General features: G+C 35.2%; 1 protein-coding gene across 1 annotated transcript in view; it reads right to left on the minus strand.

The window, feature by feature from the left end:
* Positions 1-14,604, minus strand: part of SLC44A5 (solute carrier family 44 member 5) — an 82,846-nt gene that overhangs the window by 12,457 nt on the left and 55,785 nt on the right. Inside the window, exons 11-15 of the mRNA XM_023751809.1 lie at positions 11,828-11,927; positions 9,758-9,850; positions 9,223-9,310; positions 8,441-8,703; positions 7,580-7,674 (exon numbers count right to left, since the gene is read on the minus strand). Coding sequence (XP_023607577.1) covers positions 7,580-7,674; positions 8,441-8,703; positions 9,223-9,310; positions 9,758-9,850; positions 11,828-11,927 — 639 coding nt within the window. The remainder of the gene's footprint in view (positions 1-7,579; positions 7,675-8,440; positions 8,704-9,222; positions 9,311-9,757; positions 9,851-11,827; positions 11,928-14,604) is intronic.

The following is a 14,604-nucleotide window of genomic DNA, read 5'->3' on the forward strand; positions in this document are numbered from 1 at the left end:
TAGGAGCTAACTACGATCCTCCATGGAGCCTGTGGGAGCTGGGAGGCACTTCCACCACCTCCTGTCTCTATCTCACTGCATTTATAACACTCGGTCACCAACATCTCTTTAGAAGTTGCTTGTACACATGCCTGGTGCCGCAGCATTTGAGACTGCTGCCGGAGGGCCGGTTCCCAGTTCTTCTGGCCCTTTTAGCCAACAGGTCTTGCATTCATGACTCCTTAGGACTATAGCAAACAAAGAAGCAATTTTTAAATGGTGCAAGAGCACCCTCCCCACACCCATCACCATGGCTATACACCCTGTCTCTGTGCAGAGGGAGCAGGCAAAACACCCACCTCCCAGTTTCTCCTTGAAAGGTGCTAAACTGCATACTTTCCCAGCTGCTGTCTGAGCATCTGGCTTCTAATCAGCCTGCACCTAGGTTTTGCCCATGATCCTCACCTTTGAGACACCTACAGGTCTTGGGAGCCACCAAGAGTCACTACGGTGGCTAGGACAATTACAGTTTTAAGAGAACCAGAAGCTTGAGCTGGGCTAATTGATAGCGTTCATCTCCTATATGAGACAGTCTGACATAAGGGGGGAGGTGGCTTTTTCATCTAATGCACATTAACCAAAACAGTCAAGAAAAAATAAAGAAATAAGGAAATACATTTCAAACGAACAATAACAAGATAAATCTCCAGAAACTGACTCTCTCTCATATATATATATATATATATATATATATATATATATATATATATATATTCTCAGAGAGGAAGGGAGAGAGAGATAGAAACATCAATAATGAGAGGGAATAATTGATTGGCTGCCTCCTGCACACCCCACACTGGGGATCAAGCCTGCAACCCAGGCAGGTGCCCTGACCAGGAATCAAACTATGACCTCTTGTTTCATAGGTTGACACTCAACCACTGAGCAACACTGTCTGGGCTCCAGAAACTGATCTTAATGAAACAGAGATAGTGGTGATAAAAGTGCTCACTGAGGTCAGGGGAGCAATGCATGAGCAAAGTGAGAATTTCAACAAAGAGATAGAAAAATACAAAAAAAGTGTATCAAACAGAATTCATAGGGCTGAAGAATATAATAATTAAGCTAAAAAATTCAATAGAGGGGTTCAATATCAGACTAGAGCAAACAAAAGAATGGATCAACAAACTCAAAGTTAAGGCAGTGGAATCCATCCAGAGAAGCAAAAAGAGGGGGAAAAAGAGTGAAAAGAATTAAGTTAGCTTAAAGACTTAATGGGATACCATCAAGCAGACCAATATATATGTACTAGGGATCCCAGAAGGAGGGGAAAATGCATAAAGCTTATTCAAAGAAATAATGGCTGAAAACTTGTCCAACCTAGGGCACAAACAGAAATCCATATCCAGAAAGCCCAAAAAATACCAGAAAAGATGAATCTAAAGAGACTCACAGAGACACATAAGGTTAAATCTTCAAAAGTTAAAATTTAAAGACAAAGAAGAAAAGTAACTCATTACTTATAAGGGAAATCCCATAAGAATATCGGCAGATTATGCAGCAGAAAGTTTGCAGGCCAGAATGAAGTAGAATTATATATTTAAAGTATTGAAAGATAAAAACTGTCAATCAAGATACTACCTGACGGTGTTTGTCCTTCAGAATTGAAAGAGAAATAATTTCAGACAAACCAAAGCTGAATTCATCACCTCTAGACCATCCTTACAAGAATTGTTAAAGGGAATTCTTTAAGATGAAACAAAAGGGTGCTAATTTAGTAACATAAAAATATGTGAAAGTATAAAACTCACTGTTAAAGGAAAGTATATAGTTAAAATCAGAATATTCTAAAATTGTAATGGTGGTGGGTAAGTTACTTACAACTTTAGTATGAAGGTTAAAGGACAAAGTAATAAGAATACGTAGAACTTATAATAATTTGTTGATACATAATATAAAAATATGTAAATTGTGACATAAAAATATTGTAGTATATAATGTGGAGGGGGGTAAAAATGTAGAACTTTTACATGTGTTTGAAGTATTTAAAGTTACCTTGTTATCAGCTTAAAATAGATTGCTATAACTATAAGATGTTTTGTGTAAACCTCATGATAACCACAAAGCTAAAAACCTATACTACATACAAAAAGATGAAGAGGAAAGAATCAGAGCATACCACGACAGAAAATCATCTAGTCACAAAGGAAGAGAGAAAGAGAGAGCCCTAGCCGGTTTGGCTCACTGGATAGAGCGTTGGCCTGAAGACTGAAGGGTCCCAGGTTCGATTCTGGTCAAGGGCATGTACCTTGGTTGTGGGCACATCCCCAGTAGGGGGTGTGCGGGAGGCAGCTGATCGATGCTTCTCTCTCATCGATGTTTCTAACTCTCTATCCCTCTCCCTTCCTTTCTGTAAAAAAGCAATAAAATATATTTTTTTAAAAAAAGAGAGGAAGAGAGAAACACAAGTCTATAAAGCAGCAAGAAACAACTAACAAAATGGTAGTAGTAAGTTCATAGCTATCAAGAATTACACTTAAATATAAGTGGACTAAATTCTCCAATAAAAAATACAGAGTGAATGAATTTTAAAAAAAGACTCAACTATCCGCTACCTACAATATTTCACTTCACTGTTAAAGACACATAGACTGAAAGTGAAGGATTCGAGAAAGGCTTTTCATGCAAATGGAAACCAAAATAAAGCAGGTGTATTTATACTTAGACACAATAGACTTTCAGCCAAAACCTGTAACAAGACACAGTGAAAGGGAGTCTATTCATCAAGAAGATATAAAATTGTAAATATTTATAAAGCCAACATTGAAGCACCTAAATACATAACCTTATGAAGGGAGAAATAAACAGCAATATAATGAGAGTAGGGGATTTCAATACTCCAATTTCAATAATGGTAGAGCAATCCAGACAGAAAATCAAAAATAAAACATTAGACTTAAATTACATGTTACACCAGAAGAATTTAATAGACATTTACATTACATTCGATCCTACCACAGCTGAATATACATTCTCCTCAAGCACACATGAAATATTCTCCAGAATAGATAATGTTAGGCCACAAAACAGGTCTTAATAAATATAAAAATACTAAAATCGTATAAACTATCTTTACTGACCACAGTGGTATAAAACAAGAAAAAAAAACTGGAATATTCACCAATGTGTGGAGATTACACTACATGCTACTGAACAATCAATAGATTAAAAAAAAATCAAAGAGTATCTTGAGACAAATGAAGATGGAAATACAACACATCAAGTAGATGGAATGCACCAAAGTAGTTTTAGAGGGAAGTTCATAGCAATAAATACCTGTGTTAAGGAAAAGTCTGATCTCAAATAATCTAACTTTACACTTCTAGAAACTAGAAAAAGAAGAACAAATTAAGCACAAAGTTAGTAGAAGAAAGGAAGTAGTAAAGACCAAAGTGTAAATAAATGAAACAGCAAAAAAAAGACAATAGGAAAGATTAATGAAGGGAACAGCTGGTTTTCTGAAAAAATAAACAAAATTGACAAACCATTAGCTAGACTAATTAAGAAAAGAAGAGAAAAGACAAATAGGAAATGAAAGTGGAGACATTACAACTAAAACCACAGAAATATAAAAAATTATGAGACTACTATGAGTAATTATATATCAACAAATTAGATAACCTAGAGGACACAACTTTCTAGAAACACGCAACCTACCAAGACTGAATCATAATGAAATAGAAAATTTCATTTGATTCAAAAATCTAAAACCTCCCAAGAAATAAAAGAATTAGATGATTTTACTCATGAATCTTACCAAACTTTTAAAGAATTAACAGCAACCCTTCTCAAACTCTTCCAAAAAGTAGAAGTACAGGGAACATTTCCAAACTTGTTTTGTGAGACCAGCATTATACCGATACCAAAGCCAGACAAGTAAACAAGAAAATAAAATTATAGGCCAATATCCCTAACAAATATAAATGCACAATTCCTTGACAAAATATTAACAAACTAACTGGTTATAGTAGGCCTCAACATAACCAAGGCCATATATGACAAGCTCACATCTAACATCACACTCAAAGGTGAAAAGCTGAAAGCTTTTCCTATAAGATCAGGAATAAGACAAAGATACCTACTCCCTCCCCTTATATTCAACAGAGTACTGGAAGACCTAGCCAGAACAATTAGGCAAGTTAAATAAACAAACAAACAAACAAACAGCATTGAAATCAGAAAGAAAGAAGTAAACTTGCCTTTATTTGAAGATCACATGACATATATATTAAAAAAACCCCTACTGTCTCCACCAAGAAGCTATTAGAACATAAACAAATTCAGTAAAGTTTCAGAAAACAAAATCAATATACAAAAGCAGCTACATTTCTATACATTAACAACTATTAGAAAGAGAGATTAAAAAAACAATTCCCTTGACAATTTCATCAAAAACAATAAATATGTAGAAGAAATTTAAACAAGGAAGCAAAAGACCTGTGCATCAAAAACTGTAAACTATTAATGAAAGAAATTGAAGAAGGCACAAATAAATAACAAATATTCCATGTTCATGAGTTAGAAGAATTAGCATTGTTAAAATGTTTATAGTGCCCAAAGCAATCCACAAGTTCAATGCAATCCCTATCAAAATTCCAATAGTATTTTTCACAGAAATATAAAAGAAAAATTCGAAAATTTGTATGAAACTACAGAAGAGTTCGAATAGCCAAAGCAATTGAGAAAGAACAAAGCTGAAGGCATTATACTTATTAATTTCAAACAATAGTAATTAAAACAGCGTGGTAGTGATAGAAAAATTAACCCATAGATGAATGGAACAGAGAGAGCAGAAATTAATTCATGCATATATGGTCAATCAATTTTTGACAAAGGACTAAAGAACATACAATGCAGAAATGATGGCATCTTCAATAAATGGTGTTAGGAAAAGTAGATATCCACACACAAAAGAATAAAATTGGACCGTTATCTTACACCATACATAATAATCAACTCAAAATGGATTAAAAACTTGGAAGTAATCCTGAAACCATAAACTCCTAGAAAACATAGGCCTAAATTCATTGACATTGGTATTGGCAATGATTTTTTGAATGTGACACCTAAAGCAAAGTCAACAAAAGCAAAAATAAATAAATGGGACTACCTCCAATTAAAAAGTTATTCATAGCAAAGAAAACCATCAACAAAATGAAAAGGCAACCTATGGAATGGGGGGAAAATTGGAAACTACATATATGATAAAGGGTTAATGTCCAAAATATATAAAGAACTCAATAGCAAAAATCCCCCAAATAACCCAATTTTTAAAGAAATGGGCAAAAGACCTGAATAGACATTTTTCCAAAGAAGATATACAGAAGGCCAATAGGTAAATGGAAATGTAGTCAACATTACTCATCATGTGAGAAATGAAAATCAAAACCACACTGAGATATCCACTACACACTTGTTAGGATGTCTACTGGCAAAAAGACAAAAAATAAGTGTTGGTGAGGACTTGGAGGAAAGGGTACCCTGTACACTGTTGGTGGAATGTAAATTGGTGTATCCACTATGGAAAACAGTATGGAGTTCCTCTAGAAATTAAAAATAGAATGACCACATGACCTAGCAATTCCACTTCTGTGTATATATCTGAAGGAAATGAAGTCACTATCTCAAAGAGGTATCTGCACGCCCATGTTCGCTGTAGCATTATTTGCAATATCTTATATATGGAATCATATCATTTGATGCATCAGTGGATAAAGGAAATTTGGTATAGATAGACAGTGGAATATTATTCAGCCTTAAAAAAGAAGGAAATCCCGCTTTTGCAACAACAGACATGGACGTGGAGGGCATTGTGCTAAGTAAAATAAACCAGATAGAAAAAGACAAATCTGCATGGCATCACTTATATGTGAAATTAAAAAGAAAGTTGAGCTCATACAAACAGAAAAGAATGGTGCAGGCTGAGTGGTGGAGGAAATAGGGAGAGGGTGGTAAAGGGTGCAAACTCTCAGTAATAAGATGAATAAAGGTCGTAGGGTCTAATGTATAACATGGTAAACAATTAAAATTTGCTAAGAAAAAAGAACTTAAATGTTTTTACCAAAAAAGAAAAAAGAAGGTAAGTATAGTGAGGTGAGGTGATGGATGTGTTTATTACCTTGAATGCGGGAATCTTTCTACAATGTATATGTATACCAAATCATCATGTTGTACACTTTAAACATATTACAATTTTACTGGTCAATAATATCTTAGTAAAGCTCAAAAAGTTTTATATAATTAAAAAATCCTTTGCCCATGTTGAATTGGGTGTATTGTTGAGTTGTAGAAGTTCTTTAGATATTCTAAATATCGGTGGCTTATCTAAGTATATGATTTGCAAATATTTTCTCCCATTGTGTGGATCGTCCACTCTCTTGAAAGAGCCCTAGATGCTTTCTTTATTATTTTGATGAAGTCTAATTTATTTTTCTTTTGTTGTCATATATAAGAAAATCACCACTTCTAATATCATTAAGATTTCTTCCTTTGCTCTTTTCTAAGAGTTTTTAATCACTTTTAAATCATTGACTCTATTACAGATGCCCCCTTATACTTTGACTCCACCTTATACTTTTAGTTTTTATGTTTAAGTCTATGATCAATTTTGAAATATATTTTTAAAAATATGTTTTTATTGATTTTAGAAAGAGAGGAAAGGAGAGGGACAGAGATAGGAACATCGACGAGACAGAAACATCAATCAGCCTCCTGCATGCTCCCACTGGGATCAAACCCACAACATGGGCATGTGCCCCAACCAGGGTGACCTCTGGTTCATGGGTTGATGCTCACCCCCTGAGCCATACCGACCTGGATTGAAATATTTTTATATGATGTAAAGTAAGGTCCAAATTAATTCTTTTGCATATAGATATCCAGTTTTACTAGTAACAGTAGTTGAGAAAAACTGTCCTTTCCCCATTGAATGGGCTTATATGTGAGGATTTATTTTGGGGCTCTCTATTCTAGTCCACATCCATATGTCTGTCCTTATGCCAGTGCCACACTGTTTTGATGACTGTAGCTTTGTATGAAGTTTTAAAATCAGAAAATGTAAACATTCCAAATTTGTTGTTCTGTTTCAGGATTGTTTTGGCATTTAATAATTTTTCGAAGTGCATTCTAAACAGAGTTTATATGTTTATAAGCTATATGTGTCATGTATGAAGATTTATGCGAATGACTCCCACATTTATATTTTAAGCCCAACCTGTACTGAGCTCTAGACTTGAAACTACCTGACAACTCCAGCATGCTTCTCAATATTAGCATGTCACAAACACAATTGTTAATCTCTTCTTTGAAATTTGCTTTTCCTGGTTTTGACATCTTAGTAAATATCATCACATCCTTCCCTAACCATACCCAACCTTTCAGCAAGTCCTGTTGGCCTTTCCTTCCAAATAGATCCCCAATCTGACCACCTCCATCCTTACTACCCTGGTGACAGTCATCATGTTTCCTGCAACCACCTGCCCAATCTATACTCTTCATAAAAGTCAGAAAGTCTGAGAAAAGATGAATTCCGGAATCTTACCTTTAATACGTTTGTCCAAGTATTCTAGGGCTATCCTAAACATTTGAATTAATGCAAGAAGCAATGATCCAAATGCTAGAGATCCTGTGTGATATCTGGGCAAAGATAAAATGAGAGTAACGTTAAGATATCTTTACTATTAACTAAAAGGATGTTAGTTAAACAGTTTTTTAGGTAAAAGGGATGTGCAGGGGAACTGATAGGAAAGAGCTTCTTACACCAGTGATGGCGAACCTTTTGAGCTCAACATGTCAGCATTTTGAAAAACCCTAACTTAACTCTGGTGTCATGTCACATATAGAAATTTTTTTATATTTACAACCATAGTAAAACAAAGATTTATAGTTTTGATATTTATTTTATATATTTAAATGCCATTTAACAAAGAAAAATCAACCAAAAAAATGAGTTTGCGTGTTACCTCTGACACGCGTGTCATAGGTTCGCCATCACTGTCTTACACTCTCCTATCCAGATTGGTGAAGGTTTAGAGTTTTAAAACATACATATATATTTTGTCTTTATCTACAAAAATGATACTAATAGCCTGTCAGCATAAGATGTTTGATCTGAGCAATGGAGAGACAGAGCCAAGTTAATCCTTAATCTTTAATATGGTTTCCTCCCCTACCTCTTCTCTCTTGTAACCTATTATTTTTAGAAAAATAGGAATAGTGGCCTGGGCAGGGAGTATAAAGTTGTGGCTATAAAACCAGACAGAGCCAATGAACATCTATAAATCTTGAATCACACTTTTGAGCTCACTTGTATCTCACCTCTTGAATGATAAGCACAAGATTGAATTATAAGTACATTAAACATAATTTGGAAAATAGACGTGGGGCTCAATGTGGTACTTACCGTATGGCTCGTCCAAATGCAGTAAAAAGTGGATATGGTGGGATGTCATCAGGTTTTCTCAAGGCCCAGTAATAAGAAGCAAAGGCACCAGCAAGGGCACACTGACCCAATGCAATGACAAAGTTTATCAGCCAGAGAAAGATAAATAGATTGAATATCTGGAAGGTAGAGATGTATTGGTAGTACAGGCTGTTCCCACCATAAAAAGCAAAGTTACACTGAGCACCAGGGCAAGCTCTGGACATTTCCGTTGTGTTAAAAATCTGCACTCAGAGAAAAACAACATGGATAATAGAATAGTAAATACTATTGTAAGATAACACCCACCCTGCCTTTTGTTTTGTGTACCCCCACCCCCACCTCCAGTTGCATGTCCTGTTCTTTTTCCATGAGCTTCTGCTGTTGTTCCTATTTTCAATCACATCACTTTATAGAATCCTTTAATGAGCTCTGAAAAGTATCTTTCCTTTTCTATCTTATGTTCATCCCTCTTCACCCCCTTTAGTTTCACATTTATTAGTGAGGTTGTTGACAATACCTGCTTCTTGGGTATATGATAAAACAAATGAGATCAGGAAATAATAGAGCTTTCCTTCTATTTCCCCTCCTCCCCCCACCTTTTGCAGTGTTCTCCTGCTAACTCCTGACCCACTCTCCCCTTCTCCAGAGTGACCCCTCTCACTATACAGGGTCTCTATTTCAGGATGACTCCTACAACTGCTAGGTGAAATGTAGTAGTGATCTGTATGGAAGTTAAAGAAGAGAGAGTTTCTTTTACTTACATCTGGGTCACAGGTTCTATTTTCATATTTACATTTCCCCTCTGGGGTTATGACTTTGTATATGGGTGTCCCTGATGTAGCCAAGTAACTGAATAAACTCTATTAAGGATAAATTATTTGCTGGTAAATTGAAAATAAATAGACATGGAAAAAATGCAAGTAACTTAAATATCTTTTGAGAGATTAACTTCAAATAAGTTCTAACATTTTAATAATTAATCCATTCTTCAGACCCAGAGTAATATAACATGGATCAGCTGCACTGAGAGGCCTCTTAAAAACAGTGAAATATATAGAAGCTTTTTAAGGTTATCACCAATGATATGTGAAGACAAAATAAAACAAAATCGACCATCTGACCTATAAAAGGGGAAATGCAATTGGGACACCGACACCTTTTCAGAGTTTGGCAGAAAAAAATAATCAGTTATTTCTTTAGGATGTTCCTAATCTTCCCAGGATGAAAACCACTGAACTCCTGGTTCCTGAATAGTGGGTGACCTGAGGTTCAACTTGATAAACTACCAAAGGATACACTGCTATCACCGCCCAGTAGCAAATACAGATTGAGAGCAAAAAGAAAGTAAAAACTGGATAAATTAATGTAGTAGGGACATATCCAATGGCTCTGAAATAAAACAAATAGTTGAAATTCAAAATGATCCAGTGTTATAATTTCTCTAATAAATTTTTATTTGTTAGAACTAGAAATAAGACTTAGACTAGATTAATTCTAAGAACAGTGGTCATAACTAGTAACTCTCATTGGCTGATCATGCTGGTATATTCTTAGTTGGTTTTTAAGTTTATTGATTGATTGATTGATTGTAAGTTAGAGACATTATTTTAATGCTCATGTTTGACTCCTGATCAAATTTCCCCAAACTTTCTCTTCTTTGTTTATTTCTCATAAAGTTTTGATATATTACAATCATAACATTTCTTCCTTTTGATTAGATTCTTAGATTTTTAAAATTGAAGAGGACTTTGACAATCATCTCATCAAATGTGTGAATCACTCCCTAATTCGGGAATCTTTTTTGTACTCTCTCAAAATATGGTCATAAGCCTCTGGTGACCACACTTATAGCAAATTACTTGTATATGACACAACTTATTCTACTTCCTACCAACATATTAGAAAATGCTTCCTTATCTGCCTGCCTGTAATTTACATCCACTGCCTTCTGGAGAAGAAATGGCCACCTTTTAACACAGTACTCCTTCCAAGTAACTTATCCTTTTATTCTGCAGGATAATCATTCTTGTGATATTTCCTCATAAGACATAGTTTCTGAAATGGTCACTAGTTGCCCTGCCCCTAACTACTTTCGAGCGATCTTTGCAGTATATGACATTGGATTAAATCCAGCAGTGTTTGATATAGCCACTGAGAACTCTGGTGGAACTATTTCCACTCCTAATGAATTGAAACATCTTAGATTCTTTTTTAATTTATTACCTTCTCCACATCACTGGTTGAGCTACAGTGTTGTTTCCTTTCTCCAGACACTACTGTTAAGTGAATTATTGAGCATCCCTTTGTTTACTGTATATGCACACACATTTATTCCAACTCTTTTTTTTCCTTGAACTATCAACCTGTCACAGTTGTATTGGCCCCTTCACACACACACACACACACACACACACACACACACACACATATACACATTAAGAGGCATAACAGGGGGGCAAGTAACAGTGAATTGCACAATATCATATAATCTTAAAAATCCAGACAATCAGTAGTTTTCAGTGACTAATGATAGGGCTTCCGTTATTGTGGAAGGAGAGAGAATTTAATTTATCAAACTGCAAGTTTGATAATTTTGTCCTGAGTCATCAACAACGTAGTTTCCATCATCTTAAATAGAGAGTATGATCTGTGGGCTTTCTTTGTTTCTTCCATGCATCATTCAAAAGTCTAAAGTACTATTCTCAAGTCACCTTTTGGAATAGTTTGGAAACTGTAGGTGTTATATCCCAGCATGAATTTATGAAAAATTTAGTGTTTATTTTATAGCATTTTAAAAATAAAAATGGCTCTGAGTATAAAGTTTTTCTAAATTAAGAGGTGTTGGTACAAAATATATAGTCTAGTACTGCTAGGATCAATTATTCTTTCTATTGGCAAATTTTGTCATTCATATGGCAATGGTAATAGTATGTAATTGACTTTCTAGAATAATGGTGGTTTAAAGTTCTGCAAATGATCTCGGCCATTAATATTAATATGTGACTCAGTATGGGAACAATACAACATGCAATATAACTGTTACATAGCACTTTATTGCCTAGTTTCACATATGTTATTCTCCTACCATATATTTGGTGTTTTAAAAACGTGCTAATATATAGACTAGACAGGTTTTAACCTTACTTTACCCCATGATAATTGAGGTTTTAGGGAATATTGAAGGACATATTAGCATGACCTTTTAATAACTGGCTGTCTGATCTCAAACAAGTCATCTTAAAGGGAAAGCAAATTTCTTTAACAAGTGTTCTTAAAGGGAAATTAGTCTGGGGCAGCTACACAATAGGCAGTGCCTGGCTGGGCTGACAAATACACTCTAGGCGAGTTTTTCCGTCAGGGTCTTACTTGCTCCCTTCCTTCAGGAGGGCGATGGAGATGCGGATCCGGTCTCTCAGGAAGATCAGCAGGAGGATGACAAGCACTTCAAGGATGCTGAGGATTACCACTTTAAACAGAAAAAGAAATCAGTGTGCAGCACAGATCAATCCCCAAAACAAACTTCCTCTGCAGAAGTTAGGACTGGGCTTCATGGTTATTTCTGCCAACTCAGACACTTCATTGTTTCAGCCAATCTTAGAAATTCACTTTCAAAACCCACAAGAAATGCTAAGAAATCTAGATGAAAACCTTTAGCTGAAGTTTGAACAACTCAACCGGACAGACTTTATGTATGGAAACATTTCATGCCATTTGTAGAAATGGGAAAACAGGCATGGAAGGAAGGAAGGGCTGCCTTAGGCAACTCTTAAATGTTTCACTTCCCCCCCCTTTATTGATTAAGATATTACAAATGTGTCCTTATCCCCCCCAATATCCCCTCATCCCCCCAATCCTGCCCTCACCCTCACCCTCACCCCCACCCTCACCCCCTGTTTCAACTTCACTGAGTAAGAGATCATTACAGAAGAAACTTTTTATCTGCCCTGCTCACAATGCCTCTTTTTCTTGTTGTTGTTGCTAATCCTCACCCGAGAATATTTTTCCCCCATTCAGAGTGGAAGGGAGGGGAGAGGCAGTAAGAGAAAAACATCGATGTGAGAGAGACACATAAATTGGTTGCCTCCTGCACGTGCCCCCGCTGGGCCCAGGAGCAAGCCTGCAACCGAAGTATGTGCCTTTGCCCAGAATCAAACCTGAGACCTTTCAGTTCTCTGGCCGAGGCTCTATCCACTGAGCCAAACTGGCTGGGGCACAATGCCTCTTAATTAATTGACCTTGCAGATTTATATAGCAAGCTTGTGGCTGCCCACATTTTTATTCTGTGACTCCACATGACCACCATTGATGGTATCAAGTTTTAAACAGTCCATCTAATAAAAGTCTCAGAATTAGGACTAAGATATTCTAGGTCAGTTTTGAGTTAGTTTATAAATTTCTTGAACTAAGAGTTATGCAAACTTAATAAACAATGTCAAAACTATCTTCATGTGAGGTAAATAAATCTGCAAAGAAAGAATAAAGTGTATGCGTAGAGACAGAGAGAGAGAGGAGGGGAAAGAAATCTTGGGTTCTTTTTTGGCTTTTGTTTCCTGGATCTAGGTACACTTGAAATCATCTTTCTGTTTTATTTTTTAGTTTGGCAAGATACTTATACATTCTTATAAAAATACCTCTGCCTTGGCCCTAGCTTGCTCCAATTTTATTTTATTTTCAGCTATCTTGAATTACTTTCTTTTTATTTGAAGCCAAATAGTCCTAATTACTATACTTCCTCAATTCTGAAACATACCTTTAATTTAGTAATATCTTTTTAGGAAAAGTAAAGAAATCCATCATTAAATATCTGTTCATTAATTATAAGATGCATCCTGACTTCAGAGATGCTAAAAAGTGAAAAGGTATGATCTCAAAATTAAGAAAATATATCACTGCTAATAGCAATCTGAAATTACAAAAGAAACTTAATGGAAAGTTCATTAAAATTTCCACCTGTGAAAGAATCTATTCCATAACACACTTCCTAGAGAGTTATTCTGCTGATGCATGAACACCTCTCCACTGACAGGGCACTCATTATTTTATCCTACTCTTATACCACTAATATTCTGATGTTACATCACATATCATTTAGTATTTCCAAGTAAGTGGGAATATCTCAGTAATGTATCACTTTGCTACTATAGCTTTTTTTAGTTAAACTGTGTATTGATGTTTTCATGCACATTTGATTCTCTTAAAATAGAAAAAATGAGCCCAGAATTGTGGAATATAGCCATAATAAGCTAAAATCATTATATTCTTTGGACAAACTTAAGAATATGAGATCTACCAGAATTGCTTTATATTCGAAATTGCATTGATAAGAACACTGCATATTAACCTCTACCTTTATGAAATTACATGTTCAAAATGGTTATATTAGAGAAATTTTAACTGTCTTTTGAATTTATATAATACATTCCTTGTGTTTGAATGAGAAAAAACAATATAAACACAATTTTTTGAGACCCTATAGAGAAGCTGGTATAATTATAACTTCACAGAGGAGGACACTAGGATAATTAATATTAGAAATGAAAATACAACTGTTTCCTAACACAATCCAAGATTCATAAAAATTATATTATTGTTTGTATAACTGTTTCTGTCAATTCATGTAATCAAATGTATGCACTTGTCTCTGGCACCTAGAACTTTGTCCAAACACAAGTCATCAATTAATATCTGATAATTGGATTATGAAAGCTGAGGCTCATTTGAGGAAAACTTAGCATTTCTAGACTTGAAAATAAAAGCAAGCTCTGTATTTTCCTCAAAGTCCATCTCTTAATTTTCCAATAGCAGATTCTGATAAAGTCAATGATATTTGTGCTGAGGTCCTTAAGGGACAGCAGTGGGAGGACCACAGAACCTGTAACTAAGATTCATGTGAGGGTTTCAATACATAATGGATGAGATTTGTCATCTTTAGAAATGATAGCTAACAGTAAGTGGGTTGCTGAGGAGATATATAATCACTTCAAATTCAGGGAAAGTGATTAGATGGGGATGTAAATTCCAAGATATCTGATTTTTACAGTTAAAAATGACTATAAATGAAACAATTCTTCGGCAACATAGTTGAAAAAAAATGGGTTTGTTATGTGAAGAGAACTAGTGTGATTAGAGCCAGAAATGGGAAG

This window comes from Myotis lucifugus, unplaced genomic scaffold (assembly GCF_000147115.1).
Source record: "Myotis lucifugus unplaced genomic scaffold, Myoluc2.0 scaffold_25, whole genome shotgun sequence".
Classification (NCBI taxonomy): domain Eukaryota; kingdom Metazoa; phylum Chordata; class Mammalia; order Chiroptera; family Vespertilionidae; genus Myotis; species Myotis lucifugus.